General features: G+C 43.6%; 3 protein-coding genes across 3 annotated transcripts in view; 2 read left to right on the forward strand and 1 right to left on the reverse strand.

Annotated features, from left to right (window-relative positions):
* The window catches only part of CD81 (CD81 molecule), a 31,435-nt gene extending 30,741 nt beyond the window's left edge, over window positions 1-694 (forward strand). Inside the window, exon 8 of the mRNA XM_010224834.2 lies at window positions 36-694. Coding sequence (XP_010223136.1) covers window positions 36-98 — 63 coding nt within the window. The 3' untranslated portion in view covers window positions 99-694. The remainder of the gene's footprint in view (window positions 1-35) is intronic.
* Window positions 695-8,114: 7,420 nt separating this feature from the next.
* Window positions 8,115-10,748, forward strand: TSSC4 (tumor suppressing subtransferable candidate 4). The gene is made up of 2 exons (XM_088525796.1): window positions 8,115-8,188; window positions 9,543-10,748. The coding sequence occupies exon 2, from the start codon at window positions 9,631-9,633 to the stop codon at window positions 10,654-10,656; it is 1,026 nt and encodes a 341-aa protein (XP_088381922.1). The 5' UTR covers window positions 8,115-8,188; window positions 9,543-9,630; the 3' UTR covers window positions 10,657-10,748.
* A 3,910-nt stretch (window positions 10,749-14,658) lies between these two features.
* TRPM5 (transient receptor potential cation channel subfamily M member 5) overlaps window positions 14,659-20,213 on the reverse strand; it is a 28,809-nt gene continuing 23,254 nt past the window's right edge. The window contains exons 18-23 of the mRNA XM_010224833.2: window positions 19,988-20,162; window positions 18,947-19,115; window positions 18,092-18,270; window positions 16,880-17,012; window positions 15,880-15,952; window positions 14,659-14,813 (exon numbers count right to left, since the gene is read on the reverse strand). Coding sequence (XP_010223135.2) covers window positions 14,712-14,813; window positions 15,880-15,952; window positions 16,880-17,012; window positions 18,092-18,270; window positions 18,947-19,115; window positions 19,988-20,162 — 831 coding nt within the window. The 3' untranslated portion in view covers window positions 14,659-14,711. The remainder of the gene's footprint in view (window positions 14,814-15,879; window positions 15,953-16,879; window positions 17,013-18,091; window positions 18,271-18,946; window positions 19,116-19,987; window positions 20,163-20,213) is intronic.

Consider the following 20,213-nt stretch of genomic DNA (forward strand, 5'->3'; position numbering starts at 1 on the left):
CAAAGGCTCACGGGTGGCCTTGTGTCTCCTTGCAGATCTTCGAAATGATCCTGAGCATGGTGTTGTGCTGCGGCATCAGGAACAGCTCCGTGTACTGAGGTGTGAGAGCCGAGGAGGGGAGGGGACGGGACGGGGGAGCAGGGCGGACGGCGCTAGAGGGGACCCCAAGTGCCACCAAGTGACCAGGAGACATTTCAACAAAAGACAAAGAAAACTGTACATAAATACTTCCAATATTGCCATGCAGTACTTACCATTTTTATTTTGAAGTACTTTTTTTTTTTAAATAAATAAAACTTTCCCGTATCCTTGTGGCTGAGTTAGTTACACATCAGTTTTGTGTGATAGGGAAAGCTGCTTTAGCAGGAGTTTTAGTCCTCCCTACCCTTTCTCCATCAGCAAAAATCAGAGATGATATTTGTGGAGGATGTACAGAGCAGAAGGCTGCAACCTGTTATCAGAAATCTTTCCCTTGATTTTTGTTCTCTTTTTCAATACTGACTTTTGTATGTATATATATATATATATATACACACACACACACATAATTGGATGCTGAAGCAAGATTTAGCATTTTTTTTTGTTCAGTTGTTCTCATCTTTTTCCTCCCATCACCCCAGCTCCCTGGTGCTTCAAGCTCTAGGTAGGCAAGTCTGGCTGTAACTGCCTGAAGCCTGGTAGGAAGGAGGGGGAACAGCCCCAGGTGAGATGTACCCAGCAGGTACAGGGAGGGACTGTTCCTAGCAAACCTTTTGGCATTGCTAGATCAACAGAACATCTAATTTTTCAGCCTCAGAAGAGTGGGGATGTTCTTGGGTTTATGTTTTCTTCTGGGGCCGGTAGCTTTATAAATTGACTCGTTTACATTGACTCATTACATTAAAGGGTCAGTGTCTGGGGTGGATTTAATCTTGGAAAACTAAGTAACTTTTTTTTTTTTAAAGAAAAAAAAACTTCCTTGAATGTTTCTTGATAGACATACTATGTTTTTGGGAGAGTCTAGTACTGTACTAAGTTTTCAGCGTTATGCTAATACTTATATACAAATGATATTGGGGAAAAAAAATCTTTAAAAAAGTCCTTAAGCTTAAAAATAATACATTTATATTATACAGGATGACTTTTGGGGATTCCCTGCCATATACATACACATTTAAAATGTAATCTTGACATCACTTTCTTGCTCAGTGCAATTGCCCTTGCTTGTAGCATTTTGTCCCACACACTAGCATATTCCAGGAAACGTTCATGGTGTTGGAAAAAAAAATGTTTAAGACCTTCCATTCTCACTGATATTAAAAGAAGGAAATCAGCTTATCAAAGCAAGGGAATATGGGATTTTTCGATGGCACCAGTTGGAACACTTTCTTGTGACCCTGCTATGCTTTGACTGCCAGTGGGATGTATGTGGCTTCTAGCGTGCGCCACCCTGGCGAGGTAGGGGCACAGCTGTCACTATGTACATAGAGGGGTAGAGTGACCCAGGTCTTCTGTAACAGAATCAGAGTGTCTCTAAAAAGATGATCTATATGTATAGTTCTATAGATATATATTTTTAAGCAAAGCCTTTTCCTTTCTTTATGGGCACTAGCGCTGGGAATGGTAGCCTCTTCCAGCTCCTGGCCACAGTGAAGCAGATGAGGGGAGTTAAAACCTGTGATCACCTTCCTCACTTCAGGAATATTTCTGTTTCTTAAAGTGTTTTGCTCTCCCCCTCACCTTAAAGTTAGTACTCAGGACACCAAATCGGGTAGGGAGAAAGACCTGTATTCCTCGTGAGTGAGCACGTTGTCCGTGGCACGTGGGTACCACAGCCTTTGCCAAAACAGGAGAGGAAATTCCTGCACTGGGGCAAACGGATCCCTTCAGAAGCTTTTTTCCCCTTCTACTTATCCCTTTCCTGCTCTTGTCTTTTAGTATATAGGGCCTTTAAGAAGTATATAAGCGCATATACATATATATATATATATATATATATATCAAGTTGTGCTAAGTAAGGGGAGGGAGTGCTTCAAGAGACCTTCAGTTCCAGGGGGTTGGACAAGAAATGATTCAGCCTTAGAAACAGCCTTAAAGCAACACTGCCCTGAATGTCCACTTGGTGCACGTTGAGAACGCGACACGGTTTCACGGGAGGTAACCTCTCCCCCTGCTCCCCAGAGCACGTCCTTCAGGCCATCTACTCTGTTATGTGGCTATAGGTATATGCATCACCCAAGCATGTGTGTTTACATATACGTGCATCAGGATTGCTAGCATACAGAATGGATGTGTAACTTACCGCCTTTTTTTGTTGACTGTTGATAAATGTGTATAAATATGCCATTAAGCATTTCAATTCTGTTTTTCTTCCTTATACTGTATTTTTGATATTGTTCAGTATTCAGTTGATGCTGTGTAAGTAGCTGAGGCTCTGTTTGAAGAGGGACGGGGTCTCCCTGCAAAGGACTCAATGAGGGTCAGGCACGTCTGGGCATTGCAGCTTCGAGGGCCTGGGTTGTCCTGCGCAGGAGTGATGGAGAGAAAGTGCTTCTTGGAGAGGTCTGAGGGCCTGGGAAGGGAGGAGAACAGGATGTTTGCTCAGCCCATGTCCCGCCTGGGTGGGTTTTGCTCCCTGGCCCCTATCGTGGGTGACTAATGACGCTTGCGGTGAGCACTAGGTACACGCTGTGGGCACTTGGGCACAGGGAGAGGACCTGCCCAGGGGGGCGGGAGGTTGTTTTGCAGCAGGAGTAACACTGTCTTGGGGGTGGTTAGCTGAGAGTCCCTGTGTCTGACTGTGCAGTTGTCAGTTGGAACAGGGATGGGTCGGGAAGGAGAGAGGAAGAGACTGTGTTGTGCAAGAGTGATGACGTAGCTGAGGAGCCAGCATGAAAACACATCTCACATTGGTCTTCTCTAGCCTGTGGCAATAGATCTGAGCTAAAACAGGCAGAGGCTGCCTTGCCCTTTAGCAAGTTCTCAAGCTGCGGAAGTGCCAGAGCTCTGCAGCCCGTCAGGCCCAACGCTCCCTGAGGTGAAGGGGAGAAGCCACAGGGCGGTTTGGGCTCCTTGTCCCTCCCTGGTGCTGTCCTGCACAACTGTGCCTGTGTGTGCACAGCCGGGCCCCGTCCTGCCCTCCCTCTCCAGGGACACAATTCCCGGGTCAGGAGAACCCTGCACACACGGTTGCAAACCCAAGGGGGTTGGGGAGAGCGAGCTGGCCAGGTCCGAGTTCAAAGACCGCAGCGCGAGGTCAAACAGAGCCGCTGACAGCTTAACTGAATGCTCGGGCTTCTTCCCGCCTGCGGAGCATGCCACAGAGCAGTGTGTTTAACTTCCTTCTGCCTTTATTTTTTTTAAAAAGAAACCAGACAAAAAGTCCATTTAATAAACGTTTCTCATAGTGTGCACAGTGTGATGAGCCGCTGCACTCCTACACACAGTTAACTTCAAGGCCGGGGGGAGGCGGGCAGGCTGGAGGGCGGCTGCTGTGGCGCCAAGGGGAGGCGAGCTTGCTGCTGCCGCAGGAGAGCCCTCCGTGAGGGAAGGGGGGCACGGCCGTGGGGTGCCAACGTGCGCTGCACAATCTGGCAACGGTGCTGGCATTTTGGGGTGGAGGGAGGGGGCGCTGTGGTGGCAGCACTGTGTGTGCACAAGGGGCTTCTCTTCAAGCGCCAGAGAACAGCCCCCACTGTCCTCTGGTGCCACTGCTGTGGCCGCCGCCTTTCTCGGCCCTGTCTTGGGCACCTGGCTGCGCTCGTGGCCGGGGTGTCCAGAGGTGGCCCCAAGGCGAGGGAGGGCGCATGGGGTGAGGGAGAGCCACGTTCGGCTCCTGGGGGGAAGCCAGGCGCTCCCAGCGGCTGAGCCCGTGCCAAGAGGCTGTGCCCAGCTGCTGTTCGCTCACTTGTTCACCTGCATGTTAACGGAGTCGGCCATAATGACTTCTGGAAATAAAGTGGTATTTAAAAATAATAAACCAAGCCCCTTGTTGGTGGATTTTTAATGATGTGTTGTCAGAGCTTGTTTCTTTCCAATGCGGATGGGTTTCTGCCACATTTTCCAGAAGAACAGCGCCAGCACAACGTCGGCTTTAGGTGGTGCAGTCCTTGGATGACTCTTGAGGCGATTTCCCGTGGATAGGATGTTCTTTGCCTCCTGCCTCAAAGCATCTGGGTCGTGGTGCTGTTTTGTTGGCCCAGATGGAGACACGGTTATTCCTGCCTCTTCAAAGCAAGGATGAACACAACATGAGTCGCTGTCAAACGCAGGCTGTTGTTCATCAAGGAGACGAGTGAAAGTGGAAGCAAAGTGGCAATGTGCGGCACCCGGCGTCAGTGTGCAGGGCAAGAGCAGGGCCTTGGGACATGGACTTCCAAGTGTAGCTGGGTTCCTGCCCCCCCAGCTCGGCTAAACGCAGTCCCCTCTGTCAGCACCACAGGTCCCAGCGTCAGCTCTGACGTGTTCAAAGGCAGTGCTCGACGTGAGATGGCGGCAGAGGAATTGCTGAACCAGGCCCCTCTGCGGTGCTGCTGAGTGAAGACACCAGTTGTTCCTGGAAAAGAGCAGCCCCGATGTGCAGGAGCATGTGAGGCCGCATGGATAAAGCCCTGGGAAGCGAGAGAAGGGAAAGGAGGGGTGGGTGGAAAACTTGCAGCCCGTTTGTTCTCATATTACACTAACAGTCCCTTGCGCTTTTCTTCTTTTTAACTTTCTTCTTTGGAGGCCTACAAAGCTTTGTAAGGGAGGAGCAGTCACTAAAGACTTTACTGTAGGCTTCTGACTCCTACAAATATTTTTGTGCCTTTTTTCACGTCAAAGAGTAATTTTTACAGAAAACTTAAGTATGATTTTTTTCCCTAAACTATAGCAAATTAGACTTTTTTCCAGTTGAATTTTCTCACTTCCTCTTTAAAAAAAAAAAAAAAAGTCTGAACTGTTTCTCCTTTTAAGTGGAAGTCTGTGGGTTTTGTTTGCTTTGGCCAGCCCTACCTCATAAGCTGACTCAAGTCTGCTTTAAAAGTAGCAGGTTGTCTAATTGTTTCCTCCTAAGACAGTTGGGATCAGCGGGGAAGGTATAAATGGCTGTGTCCCTTCCTTTAGAGGTTGTGTAAGCTCTGACCAGCTCCTGCAACATCCCCACAGAGGGAAAATTGAGCCAGCCCTCCCAACGGGGAGCCGCTCGAGGCGGGCGTTACTTTGGAGTAGGGTCCCCCTTCCCTCCCTGTCAGCTCCAGGGTGGGTGACAAAGAGCCCGTTATGCAGCGGCTGTGCCCAAATTCCCAGGTATTCAGAGGAAACTTCTGAAGTGGAAAAAAAAAAAAAAATCTTTGGTTTAGCTTCAGTGTTTGACAAAGGCAACTTGGAGAGCCCAGAGTCACTTGCATAACTACATGTGCATTAGCGGTAAAGATCCAGGTTGGAAACCAAAAATGTCCAAGCACAAACCTGCACAGTTGAGCAAAAGGTGTGGTGTTAATCCAGTGCATTTTCCCCTGATCCCTCTGCCGCTTTCAACCCAGGCAGCCTCAGATTACCTGGCAGAGGGCACCTTTGCAGTGGGAAGCTGGAGATTGACCGGTGGAAGCTGGATTGACCGGTGTTTCCCCACTTGGTTTTAGACAACCCAGCTCAAAGGCCAGTGTTTGCAAGTAACACTTCTAATTAAAGGCTAACTACTTTTATTTTATTTTTTATAAAATGTTTCTTGGCCCCATGTGCGTAGGGCATTAACATGTTAGAGCACAGCTCATGCATCCTGTTATGCTTGGGGAGTCCCTCCAGCAGGGTGGAGTGGTGTTAAATGCAAAGCTCTGCATTTGCTACAAAGTAACGTCAGTCAGCAAAGCATGTACAGGTCATGTTTGAACAGGAGGTTTGGGGAGTTTTAGAGGTTTGTGTTTGATTTTTTTTAATAAAATCTATCCTAAAGGCACTCAACCGGTTCAAACAACCTCTTTCTGCCCTTCTCAAATGCTGTTAATATTAAACATACTGGGGCCAAAGCTAGGAAAGAAAGAGGCAAGAACTAGAAGGCTTTTTAGTAAATATATCCTGTAGCTAAATCAAAATGAACAGAGCTCCCCAACTATTCTGTTTGATTTTAAAAATCAAAGAATCAAAGAATTGCACGGCACAATAATGTGGTCCTACGCGCCTCCAGCTCGTGGCCGCTGGCTTCCTGCAGGCACCATCTCGCAGAGGAGCCCAGGCGGTGGCGGGACGCAACGCGACGCTCTGGTCGGGTGATTTCCCGCCCCGCAGCTCAGAGCTGCGGTCCGAGCACCGCTCCTCTTCGGGCCGCCTTATTTCGTACTGGCTGGAGGAAAACGCTTTTCCATCTGTTCATCCTCAGGGTCTGACTCATTATTTTTATTTCAGCTGTCGCCAAGCAATAGCAAAAAAAAAAAAAAAAAAAAAAAAAAAGAAAAAACCCATCACGCCAGTATATCCCCCCGCCAAACAGCGCTGTCCTGGGTTGCCAGAAAAGGCAGCTCTCCCCAGCTCTCTGCAGTGAGCGGTGCTCAACTTCTGCAAAAGGCTGGAAGGAGAAAACGGTGCCCGCCACTTGCTGACCTCGTCCATCAGCAGAGCCTCCCCATACCTGCTGCTGCCCATCTGCTAAAGACCCTTCACCTCTCTTCCTCCCTCTCTCCAGCCAAGAAAACATTTTAATGGCTGTGACCACCCTATCTATCTAGCTAGCTATATATCCATGTGTATGTGTATATATATATACACATATAATATATATATATATATATATATATATATATATTATTTTTAAGAGGCTTGCCACATGGGGAACCACCTCCAGGACTGAGGATGTAGAACTGCAGCATAGCTCCAGCCAGACGAAAGGCAGTTTGTGCTAACCTGGCTACGGCTGCCAGACGTATTCCGAACACGGTGCTCACCCCATCAATTACTCATTCCGCAAGTTACTGCAGCGAGCAACGCTCCAGAAGGCAAAAATGTGTGTACATATACACATATATTTAAAAGCTGACAATGAAAATGGCTTCAGTTTATTTTACTTAAGACTCTCAGTGAGGCCACTTCTAAGATGCATCCTCTGGGACGTAAATTTACCCTTGGGCAGAGAAACGGGGGGGTGAACAAGGTTTGGGGTGCGGTGGAGAGAAGGGTGGTGAAACCCAACAGAGCTCAGCCCCCTTCACGGGCACTCATTTAGTAACATTAACATGAGAGCCCACAACCCCACAAGGTGCTCACTGTCCCAAGGAATGGAGGAGGAGGTAAAAAAAAATGAAGAAAAATCCTGAAAACTTTCGCATAACATGTGGCTCTATCATGCTCATTTTTTTTTCCAGAGAGTACTGTAAATGAGCCACTTGAGAAGTTTATTTCCACTGAAAAATTTAAGCTTTTCACTGGACAGAGTTGGGCGGGGGGGGGCAGAAATGAAGTATCTCTGGCCAAAAACCAATAAAACACTTTCAGGAAGAATTCCGTGTTTCCATGCATACACGTTATGTTCTTCTGGGACAGAAAATGGAAAGTGTTTCTTTTTCTTTTTTTTTTTTTGGGGGGGGGGGGGGGGCGGGGTTGCTTTTTTTCTCTGGACTGCTTTTATGTCCCTAGTGATTTGTGGTTTTCTGTTAAAAAAAAAAAAAAAAAAAAAAAAGCTTTTTTTTTTTTTAATGGCAAGCACTTCCTCTGACATTTTCATTGCAGCCAAAAGCCCACAATTCTGATGAGAAAAAGGGCCCTGCTGGACGCGCTGGTGCCAGGCAGTGACGGGGCAGCGCGGGGGCAGATGGCGCCGCTTGGGAGGCCCCGCGGGGCCGCCTCGGGGCCCGCCTCCCTCACACCGCCTCCCCCGCCACAAAATGGCGGAGGGCAGCGCGCCGCCACGCGCGCTGCACGCCGGGAGCCGTAGTCTCTCAAAATGCCCCCGGGGGCGGGGACGAGCTGGCGAACTACAACTCCCAGGATGCAAAGGGGCGCGGCGCGCTCCCGTCCCCGCCCTATCCGCCCCGCGTGGCCTGCTGGGACTTGTAGTCCCCGGGCCTCCCGCGTCCCGGCGTGCGCCGCGCGGCCGGCGGCGGGAGGACGGCGGCGGCGGCCGTTGCTGTGAGGAGCCGTTGGGAGAGGCCGCTGCGATGGCGCCTGTGCCCCGCCGCGGGGACGCGGGCCGGCGGCAGGCGGGGCAGCCCGAGCGGGCCCTTCCCGCGCCGAGCGAGCTGTGAGTGCGCTGCGCGCCGGGCGCCCGCGCCGCGGAGCGGGCAGCGCCGAGCGCCTCCGCGGGGGCCGGTCCGCGAGGCGGCCCGGGGCCCGCCCTGGCCTCCTTTTTTTTTCCCCTGTTTTCTTCTTTTTTTTTTATCTCCTGTGAGATTAACGCTTGTAGTGCATAAGTGCTCGTTTGCTGTTTCTCAAGGCCCTGCTTAGGGTAGTTTCCTTCCTGATACTATAGCGCACGTGGCTGGGGAGCCTGAACAAACGTAGTGGCGCCGCGTTAGGGAGCGTGTTGTCCTGTTGCCCAAAAAATCCAGAAATATCTGCAGCCTTTTACACTAGCATGCACTTGTGGCAGGCTTAGGAATTCGTTCTGGATGATTCAGAGACAAGGCACTATTTTTAATGTCATTCTAAAACTGCACTTCCGATACTGTAATGGAAATGTTTGTTTTCTAGGGTAGAAGTGTCTGTAGCTTTGGTGGCTTTAGCTGACCCTCAGGAGGGGAAGGTGATTCGGTCTCAGGCAAAAGTGAGTGAGTAATAGACTTTCCAGGACTGTTTACTGAATTGTTTGAAAAGATCCTATAAATATGTAGTTGAGGCTATTCTAATAGTATACCAGAACAGTTTCTTTATTTCACATTTTTGTGAGCTGAACTGCAGTGCATGTTCACCAACTCCCCTTCTTACTGCCCAGCAAGCCGTAGCCCGAACACCAGCCACCTTCGGCTATGGAGATGTCCCCTCCAGTGGGTGACAGAGACCCTGGTGTTGCGGCCTGCACCGGAGCGCAGGCTCCAGGGGCCTCTTGGTTGCCGGCTCCCCTTGCTTCCTCTGTGTTAACACGAGCAAGGTGTGTGTGTGTGACTCGCTTTCCCAATCTAGCTAGACTGGTTCATTGTGCGAGCTCATCACACAGACCTAGTAATGATGTGACACAGTTTCAAGCAGAGAAGGAATGAAGCCTGTACTTTAATACAGTAAAGAGGAAAAAAAAACCTATAGCCTTTTTTTTTTTTTTTTTTTTTTTTTAAATAAGCTTCTCACAGACCTATAGGGTGCTTTGTATACACCGATTACTGGCACAAGAGATAGTGCTAATGCTATAAAGGAAAATAGTGGCCGAAGGAAGCAAGACATTAAGGTGTATTTCTGTTGATCAGTACAGCATGGTAAACATAGTGTGTAGTTGGGCAAGTCATTACTGGAAGAAAAGTGTAGGACAATTGTGTGGATTTGCCCCAAAACTTGATGCATGTAACTTAATTGGTGCTGCTGTAACCATTATTTATGTGGCATAGAGTAACAGTCATACTTATGACACTTGTGTCACAGCTGTTTTTAACTCCTTTGCATTCTAGGCATTAAACTCGCTGGGTGTTTGGAAAACTCTATTTGCTGCTGCTCCTGGACCTACATCAAAGACGTCAGTGGAGTAACAGCCTCACGATGGGAGATCAAGAGGCAGGCGAACCCTTTCTGGGTATAGTGGCTAGTGACTATGAAGGAGTCCTGCCCTCGGACACGGTGTCACTCAGCGATTCCGATTCTGATGACCTTGGGCTGGCGGATGAAGCTGAGGTTGATACAATATCTCCCGAGGAGCCATCTGCAGATGATGGGGGCTGCCGGTCGGGAGAGACCTCTGATTCTTCAAGCAGCAGCCGTAAATCTCCCGCCCAGCCATTCCACTTGAGAGGCATGAGCTCTACTTTCTCTCTCCGTAGCCAGAGCATTTTTGATTGCCTGGAAGAGGCGGTCAAGCTGTCTGTGCCCTCAATGCCTGAAGATAATGTGGTTGATGGCAGATTTAAACGGCCTTTGCCTCCAACTACTGTTTCAAGTAACAGGCTTCCAGAAAGCCCTGCAAAGCAAAAAAAAACAGTGCAGGCTCCCAAGATCTCTGCTGCTGTCCCTGACTATGTGGCGCATCCGGAGCGCTGGACCAAATACAGCCTAGATGGCGTGTCAGAGTCTAGTGACAAGACTAACAGGGCAGTGGCCATGGAATTTCTAGAGGGTTTGAAGAAAAGAGGAGGGGAGCAAAGCTCAGCTGCCCACGACAGCTACACCCCGTACTTCAACCAGGACCCCTCCAGCTGCGGCGCTGGAAGGATTGTCTTCACCAAACCATCTAAAAGAGGGGTTGATGGACTGGAAAAGAAAACATTGCCAGGAGAGGATGATAAGAAGCATACAAAAACAGATCTGAGAGGAAAATCTCCCAAGAAGACTGATGACTTGAGGGAGGAGGATAAGGTGGAGTTGGAGCATTTAGATGGTGCAAGTGGGAAGACAGCAGAGGAGGAGGGGTACCTGACGATGGGGGGCCTAAATCAAGAAGGGAAACTTAGTGCAAGGTTTAGTGAGGCAGGTGAAGAGCCGTTGGTGGAAATGGTTGGATTCCACTGCAGTAAGAAGAGGAACAGGAAAAACCTCCGACCTAAAGTAGACCATGAAGAGGAAGAGTCCTAAGGGTGGAGCAAAACTAGAGACATGCAAAGACTTGCACTGTTCGGGGACATTCCCTTTGGATATATTTGCTTTTTGTTAACCCATTTTTTTTGTCAGTGAACCAGGTGATAACTTTTTTATCTAACAGTTTGCATCGTAAGCTCCAATTCCATTTATTCTGTTAAATTAAGCTACCCAAATCTCATTCCAGACTTTTTGTTCTTGACTGTGGGCACAGGATACCCGCACCTTAGCAGGAGAGAAAGTAATGTGCTCTGTTTACTTGAACAGCTCTTGAGCTATGGAAGCCCTGGGCACCAAAGAAAAAAATGTTCGCTTCAAGACTGTGAGGATAACGAACGAAAGTCATCCTGCCCAGCCACGAATGGGAGCTGCACCTTAGTCCCATAGACTCCTGGAGCAAATGTGAGGAGCTCATGACATGAGATGCTTTTAAAGAACGAAGAAAAAAACAAAGCACCTCTAGTCTTCCCCAGGATCTCATTTCTCCTGGGCCTGTCCCAGGAAGGAATACCCTCTTTATATACATTCTTCCTCCAGTGCCATTGAGAGTGACAGCACAGTGTTGCCCAGTCATGAGTTTCCAGGGTACAGGTGGGAGCTGGCAAGCAAGCTGCAGTTTTTAAGGTGGTCTTACTATTTAGGTTATTTAGTAATGTTATATGATAAAGATATATATATAAAAAAATCTGCAGTAACTCCTGAGTACAAGAACAACCTTGGAAACATCCTGGTGCAGACAGACTCACAGCGGCTCCAGCCAAGTTTCTCTACATTGAGTAGGTCAGAATTTGTAACGACTTTGGGTTTGGTAGACAACAACTTTTCCTCTCAGTGGCATGGTGTGGAGGGATGATTTTTGGCTTGTGTTTTTATACATGTGTTCCAGGTGCCACTGCTTCCACATTGACTCCTTGGGAGGGGTTGAATGGAATGAGGGCTTGTACAAGAACTGGATATGTTTTCTCTCTGGGTATTAATAAACTTTCAGTTGTAGCTTGATTTCTACATCTCTTTAAACCATATTGACACGCATGCAACTTCAAAAAGTTTTAACGAATAGTTAGCTTTATTTGAAAATTGTCAAGTCTTTAGAATGTTATTCTTAGCTTGTTCTCTGTTAACTTCCCTCAACTTCTTTTGAGATTCTTAAACTGAAATTTTTAACATGGACATGATTTTATACAGTACAGAGCAAACTGCTTCACTGAATCACCTGCATTATGAATATCAAATGTAGTAGCTTTTCCCATATAATGCTATAATATAATAAAATGGTTATGTTGTTTTTTTTTCATTTTATAAATGAGGCTGCAAGGTTAAATTATTTGAAAGCTTACAGTATTTGAAACTCGTCATTAATTCAGGATTCTGTTGGTACTGACAAACCAGACCCAGTGTTAATACCTGTAATTCCATAATGAGAGATTGCTGCTTTGGAATTTGATTTCTCTTCTAGGCTGCACTGATCAAATTCCTGAGGATATTTGCGGAAGTTATTTTCTCTGTGGGGATGTCAGCATCTGATCAGAAACAGACTTGCAGGCCACTATCATCTGGAGTTTTATTTAACAGGTGCATCATCTATCAGCAGAAAAGAATATAAAACGAGACGGAGCATTCTGTCTTGTGAAATTTACTTTTTAATTATAAAAATACTATATGTGATCATGAGGCTAGGTTTCCATCCATGCTAATTAATGGGTCATTTCTAAATACATCAGCTGTACCAGCTTCTGTGCATGGGACACAGCAAAAATCCCACATAGATCATTTTGATTTCCACTGGGTTATAAGTGTGTTGAGCACAGACCAAAAAAAAAAAAAAAAAAAAAAGGGCAGCTGTTTTGGAAGGGAAGCAGTGGTGAAGTGTGTTTGCCGGTTGCAAGATGTATATTATGTCCTAAATGTAGCTGACTACAAATCTACTGGTTCTGTAACTTCTCCTTCTTAAGGTGAAGAACTTGATACCAAAATTTCGTCATTGTTAATGGGACCACAGAAGTCTGTGGCACAGCTAAACAAATACTTTTTTTTTTTATAAAGACATCATAAAACAGTAATTTCTATTAAAGGGAGATTTATATTTGAAAGGCAGTGTGACTATATCTGTTTTTTCCCCCCATCTCTGCACTGAGATACCTGGTAATGGAGAGAGCAAGTTTTAGTGTAGTTGTGTGTAGCACTGTAAGTGGTACAGTATGTACAAGCAGAACGGTTCAACTGAAGGTAAGGTAAGAAAGACCATAATCCAGTGTTTCCTCCTTTCAGAACTATTTATGTTAGTCCAAAGAAATTTCCCTATAAAGGACAGGAGTTCATTTTATTTACGGATTTTCTCAAAATTTTAATACAGCCAGCTAGCTTTTGTATGCTAGTAAGAACATGCTGGTTACAGAAATACAGCAAATGATAACTCAAAAATCACAGTTTCTAGGAAAACTTTTGCTACATATTCTTGTTTGAAAAATCGCCGTTTAAGTGATTTTGCTAAGTCTTTGAAAGAGAAAGGCAGAATGAAGTCAGAAGAATGAGTGAGATGTAGTTGTGCTGGGAAGTCCTCAGTAGTGTCATGCATTAACAGTTCTTGACATTAAGGTGAGGACAAGTCTCCAGTAAGGATTTTGAAAGTTGGGTCTATGATTTTCATGAGACTAGGATTTTAGTAAGACAGAATTTCAGTAGGACAGAGAACGTCTAATTATCAATGTACATGATGTCCATCTCAGACTGATGTGCACGCTCTTCCCTTTCACCTCTTTCTGGCAGAGGCACTTGAACGTTGGCTTTCAACAAACCTAACGGGATTGTAGAAGCCATGTGTTTGTTAAAGGTGCCAGGACAAGGGACACAAAATAGTAATTACTTGGGAAGCTTTAAAGGGTGAAATTAATCCACAACAAAAAAAATCGATAGCTGTACTCTTTTGCATTTTTTTTCAGTGAAATCAATACAACAGGTTTCTTCTTTATTTTGTCACAATTTAAGTTTCTGACTATCATGCAGTTCCTGTATTAGAATATCTGGACAACATATGCTGCAGGAGGGCTTTTCTTACTGTAATTGTTAGAACAATTTACGTAGGTAGGTAAGCGCATTTACTTAAGCTTTGAACATAATTAAGGGAGTCAAATTTGAGGTTAATGCCATCTTCTCAGATACTGCACATCCTGTTGTAGGACAGAGATGCAATTAGGATCAACTACCTGATCGTGTTTATCAGTCATCTTCACTGTTTCCTATAAACACTGCTACTTCTTTTTGTTATTTACAGAATATAATAATCTGCATGCTGAGTTACGATGAAATAAACTGTCTTTTTGGCTTGGCTATGATTCAAGTTTACAGTTAAAATTTTATGCCTAGTTAAGTATATTCGTAATTCCTCTTATGTGTCTGGGAAAATATCAGAATAGCTGGGTTTATATCATATAGTACCTATATGTTCAGTTTACAATTTTGGAGGACTTTGTGATGGATATTAGACAATGGAAGAGATCTTAAATATATATATATTCCCAACATTGAGTCAGATGCTGTGCAGTGATTGAGTAGTTGTCTTTTTGTCTCTAGTTTTTAAAACCCAACTAATGGAGTTTTGGGACCTGGGAGAAGATTCTTATCTTGAAATCATGTATATAATTACAGCTTCACAGGTTTATAAGCTGTGCTGATTAAGTGAAAGTAGGAGGCTTATTCATTTTTTACTGAACAAAACTCAAAACTTCTGATAGTAGTTGGTTATTGACTCAAGAACTCCTCAAGGAAACCTCAAGGAAGCCTATGATATGTAGATTCTTGCTTATATGCTTGAAAGTTATGTGAGATCATTCTAACCCACAATAACAGCCCTTTCCACAAAGTTCTTCTCTAATATATTTTCCAAAAGTCTTTTATTTTTCCAGCTCTGAATTATGAATACTGTTCCTTACATAGTTCGTTTTCATGGTTACCCCCTTACATGGTTCATTTTCAATCTTTTTTTTTTTTGTGGGCCCCCTGTTTTTTTTCTTTAACTATATCATTTACTTTATTTATCTTTTCAGTGATGATTTTCAATACTTACATATATCACTTGGAGCTGGTTGGTTGCATAAGAGGTTATTTTGGGTTAAAACATCTGCCATTGAGGAGATAACAGTTGTACAGTAGCGAATCTACAAAATAAGTAGTTGTCTCTACATCAGTTCATTTTTATAGTATTTTAAATTATCCATTCTTAAGCTTGCAAGAAAGTAATCTAGGCAATAGCATGAAAGAGCATCAGAATTAACATCTATGGCACTTTTAAGAAATAGTTGGAACAATCTCTATTAAATATCTTTCGTTTTTTTTGGGAGTATACTACATTATCTCTAACGGGCACAAACTTAAAGCTTAAAACTTGTGTTCCTGTTAAACTTGTATTTGGTGTCAATACCGTTCATTGAATAGCTTGGCTTTTTTTCAGGAAGCCATAAAATGCATTAAGAAGGGAAGGGGAAGCTGCAATGGGAGCATTAAGATAAGCCATTTCCAGCAAGGTCGGAATTACACTGCAGAGGTTTAGATACGAAAAAGACAATAACGGTCGTACATAGCATATGGCAAGGCTGGCTGTTTTCTTGCTGTTTAACAAATTGTTGTTTATATTTCATGGGTTTGTCATCAAAAGCTCAAGATAGGATTTCCTTCTATTATTTATGCTGTGCATTTGTATGGTAGGCATTTCCCTCTGAAATCCTGATATCTGTTATCCAAGAAAATCTGAATTTTGGTTTCCAAGAAAACTAGAAAACTCAAGAAAGTTTAGGTCATGTCAGATTGGACAGACTATGGGTATTTTTGAAATTGTAATTTTTAAGAAATGAAAGGTTAGGTGAAGGGAAAAAATGGAGAGGAAAGAACAAGTATTTACCTCCAGAAAGAACCACGCTGAAAGAAACAGACACTGTTCAAGCAGAGCAGCAAAGGAAGCAAGAAATGCTCTCTTACCCTTTCCTCTTTCTTATGGGAGATCAGGAAAGTTTCTTTTTTATCATTATCACCAAGAGAAAGCAATAAGGAAACCAGAGGCATAGTGTGGATCTGTTTTTCCTTCCCTTTATCCTTAAAGAATGTAACATTGTCAGCCAAAGCACCTTCAAACACCTTCATCACTAAACAGTCTGGGCTGTAGAGTAAATGGAGGAAACATGGTAAAAGCTCAAAGAGGATATAAATGCTTATAAAACTATTACTTACCTGGGATTCTATAATTTTAAATCGCTTTTCTTGTTCTTTCAATCCACTGAAGTATTTAGACAAATTGTCCACCCTGTGTAAACAGAACAGACACAGTAAGCAAAAGGGAAAACCTTTAAAAGAAACCCATGGAAAAGAAAACATGGAAAGTGCTCAGTTTACTAGAATGGTGACTCACAGTTGGCAGTTTGGCACTGCTGAGGCATCATGGAAACATTACCTGTGACACCTCCAAATCACTGTATCCTTCCCTATCCAAGCACTCTCTGCATCCTTCATCTCTTCTTCCACCAACTCCTTTTTTCTCTAGCACCTGATTCCCTGTAGGGCCCTCAAATCCCTCACTGCCTTGTTCTCACCACGGCTGTTTAAAATTTCTCTCTAATTGGCTATAGTCTCTTCAGACCTACATAAAAAAGTTGCTATTAAGTGTATCTAGTTCCTTTTTTTAGGGTGGTTTTAATTCTGTGTTCAAAGAATCCCTTTCTCTCACTCTTTTATTTTATTTATTTAAGATTGGAAGCATGTAGGTGGGTTTGCCACCATCCACACACTAAGGTAAAAAGTCGCAGGTTTAGTGCTGTTTATCTATCTGACCCTTTTCTAGTCCCTTGCTGGTTCTGTTATATCTGAGGTACTGGATACTGAAGTTTGTGGTAGCTTGCTTATGGGATTAAGGTTAAAACCAATAACTGCAAATTACTAAGAATTTTCCACTATGAAGCAGAAACTCAATCATTTTATGCCAAGACCACCATTTTAGAGCCACCATTAGGAGTTTCTTGAGAAAAGCTGTCATTAAGGCATAGATAGTGACTCTTCTGCATCTGTGACTTGGGATCATGATGCTATCTTCTCACTTTTTTTTTTTTTTAATGGAATGTGCACTTCCTAACTGCATTCTACTTAGACTTTTCATATAAGCTTTGCAAGCACCTGAATGTTTGTCATTCAAACCTGTGCAAGGTTTACTTAATGTGAGTGAGAAATGTTGACATACTTATTACATGTGACCTTCAGCCTTTCATCATTGCTTTCTTTCCTCTCTTGTTCCATGTTCACAAGATAATTTTCCTTTTGCACCAGTTCCCATGTTATAATTTTTTGATCTAGACTATCTGGAAGATCTCTTTCTGTAAGAAAAGAATGAAAATAAGACTCATATGTATATATATATATATATATATTCTTTTTCTCCTATGCTGGTTTGAATACTGTGTAGCTGCTATGCTAAAGAAAAAGCAAACAGTATTGCTTTGCATTGCAGGAGAGGTAGGTTATGAAAATTTAATGTAAAACAAGTATTTTCTGCATTGTATTTCTCCTAAATGGGATTCAAGAGACCTTTTTGCAGTTGCGTGCAAGCCCTGAGTTTTCTGAAGAATTGCTATGATCTATTTAAGAGATTCAGTTTAAGCTTTTTTAGAAACTTACTGAATTTCTTATGTATTGTAGAACCAAAGTATCTTTATCAGATCAGTTATAAACAGGAAGTTAAAACTGTGAATAAATCCCTTCCCCCTAAAGTCTTTTCTTAGAAGAAAAACAGGTGGCTGGGCCAACAACAGAGCCCAGTTTCAGAGATATTTTAAACATCCCTAAAACTCAGTACAAAGACATGCTTGCTGAGTATTCCCAAATCCACTGAATCTGATCAGCCACATTCTTGTTTTCTTGAAAAAATATCGAAAAAAGAAAATTATTATGTTCATTTGTTTTTGCAGACGCTTCAGCAGTATGCCTTGATAGCTAGAATGGATTTAAACGAGTAAGTGTAAATGTTCCTTGGCCCTTCCTCTGTAATGGGATATTGCACAGATTCTAGCAGATTTTTAGGGTTGGTTCATGCTTTTAAGGCTTTGCATGCTTAAATAACTACTAAAATTCAGGAACAAATGGAAATAACAATTGCTTGTTATTCATTAAACATATCCATTGTCATATTTTCAAAAAAAAGAGCCATTTTACCCAGTTTGATATCAACACTTTTGTCCTTATGACTCTGCTGCATAAAGAAATGCATTGTGGAAAACTCTGTATATAGTACAGGCTATGTTGTAAGCCTTATTTTTTCATGTGTAGCCTTCTAGCGCCCCTTGTTAAAAACAACAAACTAGGGCTGTTGTCTTACTGAAATTCTGTTTGCTCTTTTGTGTTGCCTAATACGAGAGTACTGGGGTCTCCGGTGGCTTGGTCTCTGTTAGCAGCTCACCCAGATGTTCCCTTGTGTGCTCCGTGTTTTTGAAGATCCCCCTGAGAACCAGAGTGAGGTGGCTAATGATGATGAACGGTGGTGCCAGCGCGGGCCGTCCGTGATACTCCACAATCAGGTTGTAGCGCTGAAATTTCCAGAAGATGTCTGCGTTGCCCTGAACAACTTGGAAAGTGTAACTGTAGTTGGAAAATAAAAAGCTTTTCTGGAATTGTTTTTATCTCAAGAAAATGAAGGTGATTATTGCAAAATACAGACCTACGTTTACTTTTAAATTAATACCACCTGATGAACCTTGCTGTTCCTTAATTTGTTTTAAAAAAAGGAAGGAAAAAAAAAAGGTGTGCATACAAATTGTCACATATTCAAATAATTGCAGTTGCAGGCTTCAATTGATTTAAAAATAGTTATATACGCACATATGCACGTATACATATATCTGCTGTTTTTTAAAGAAGGGTAATTTCACTTTGCTCGGGCAAGATGGACAAATGTGCCAGGTCTATTCTTCAGCCAAGTAAATCATCATTAAGTGTGCTGACAACAAGTTGTTCTCCTATGATCATCACTGTTAAGGCTGCCAAGATTACAGCTGCTTTTGCACCTGCAGACTTATGCTGCAACATGGCTGGGGATTCAGACCCTTCTATGAAGGTTGACTGGATTTTTAGTATTGAAAATGCTTCTTTGAGGATAAACTCAAGAGCTGTTAAGATCATAAAAGTCTACCTATCAGCACCCAAATAATATTCCTTAGCAAAATTACTGCTGCATTCCAAAATGCCTAGCCAAGAGCTATGCAGTTTATGTGTGCGTTCAGCTCAGCCTCTGCAGTCGCAGGGAAACAGCACTCGCCTGAACATGGCGATCAGGAGGTTCATGAGGAGGACGTTTGTGACCAGCAGGAAGATGACCAGCAGCACTATGACGAGCCAGTTGGCGTAGCTGTTAGGGCATGACGGTGAATTCTCCTGCAGCATCTGCAGTGGGTTCAAGGTGCAGTTCCTAGGATACATGCGTGAGGCTGCAAAGGAAGACAGGTAAATAAGCAGTGGTTTTGACAGGCCCTACCACCCCATGTATTTATTAGAGCGTAACATGGACTTTGCCTTTTGGGGAGCAAAATCTTGGACTTTTGACAAAGAATGACGTGAATTATAAATTATTTCTGGGGCTTGAATTACTGAATTTCACAGCAGTAAGACACAAAGAAATGTTGCATGAGTATCTCTGATCATGTCATCTAATAATAAGAACTAATGATATGGATGTAAATAATACTGTTTCTGCTAAGATATAAATCAAGGACAACGATCATTTTTTTCTTCGGGAGATGGGAAATACTTTACGGCTAAGTATTTCTGTGTCTTATGACTATTTGTATTTTGTTTTGTTCCAAATGTCACATAAGCAATTACAAGCTTTATTTAATTTGGTCAATTTAACTTTCAAAGTAAAGACTCTAGAGAAATATTTACTTAAAATACATGTGTTTGCTTATGGGCAGAGCTGTACTGCTTTAACACAGTCATGTTAAACAACTGCCAAAATGTACATAGGTCCTATTACTTCAGGTTACATAAGGCTTATTTGGGTCTAGGTTAAGCTGACCAGAAATGGATTTAAGTGGAAGTACACCAACCTTTAAAACTGCCAACCCTGGTGTGACAGTTTCTTTCAATCATTTGCTTAAATAGGGCCAACATGTACATTATCTCTCAGTGCAAAAAAGGAGTCACATCATTGTAATGTGAAAGCTTTGGCCTGCAGGACAGTCCTCTCTCATTTTTTAAAAGAAAAAAAAAACAATAGTGGGAAGGAATTTCATGTCCTGACCAGAAGCCTGTATTCTAAAAAGGTCACATTAATAGGGGGGAAAAAAAAAAGTGTTCTCACTGTCTATTTCGTCCAGTGGAATCTGGCCAAATATCTGCAGGTAGGGCCGATAAAGCACCCTTCGGAATATCCACTCCACTCGGCCGTCATCGGGATGGAGCAGAGCTTGAGTTGTCACACCGTAGGCAATGAGCCACACGCTCAGGAAGAACAGAAAGAAGAAAACATCCTTCATCTAAAAGAGAGGCAGGAGGGAGGAAAAGAAGGGCAAGAGATGACTGTCACA

Source organism: Tinamus guttatus, unplaced genomic scaffold, assembly GCF_059628265.1.
Source record: "Tinamus guttatus ecotype Peru unplaced genomic scaffold, ASM5962826v1 Tinamus_guttatus_pri_ptg000240l, whole genome shotgun sequence".
NCBI classification, from domain to species: Eukaryota; Metazoa; Chordata; class Aves; order Tinamiformes; family Tinamidae; genus Tinamus; species Tinamus guttatus.

Bases quoted from the DNA above. Each gene is read 5' to 3' on its own strand.
- TSSC4 (XM_088525796.1), top strand. From the start codon at position 9,631: ATGGGAGATCAAGAGGCAGGCGAACCCTTTCTGGGTATAGTGGCTAGT.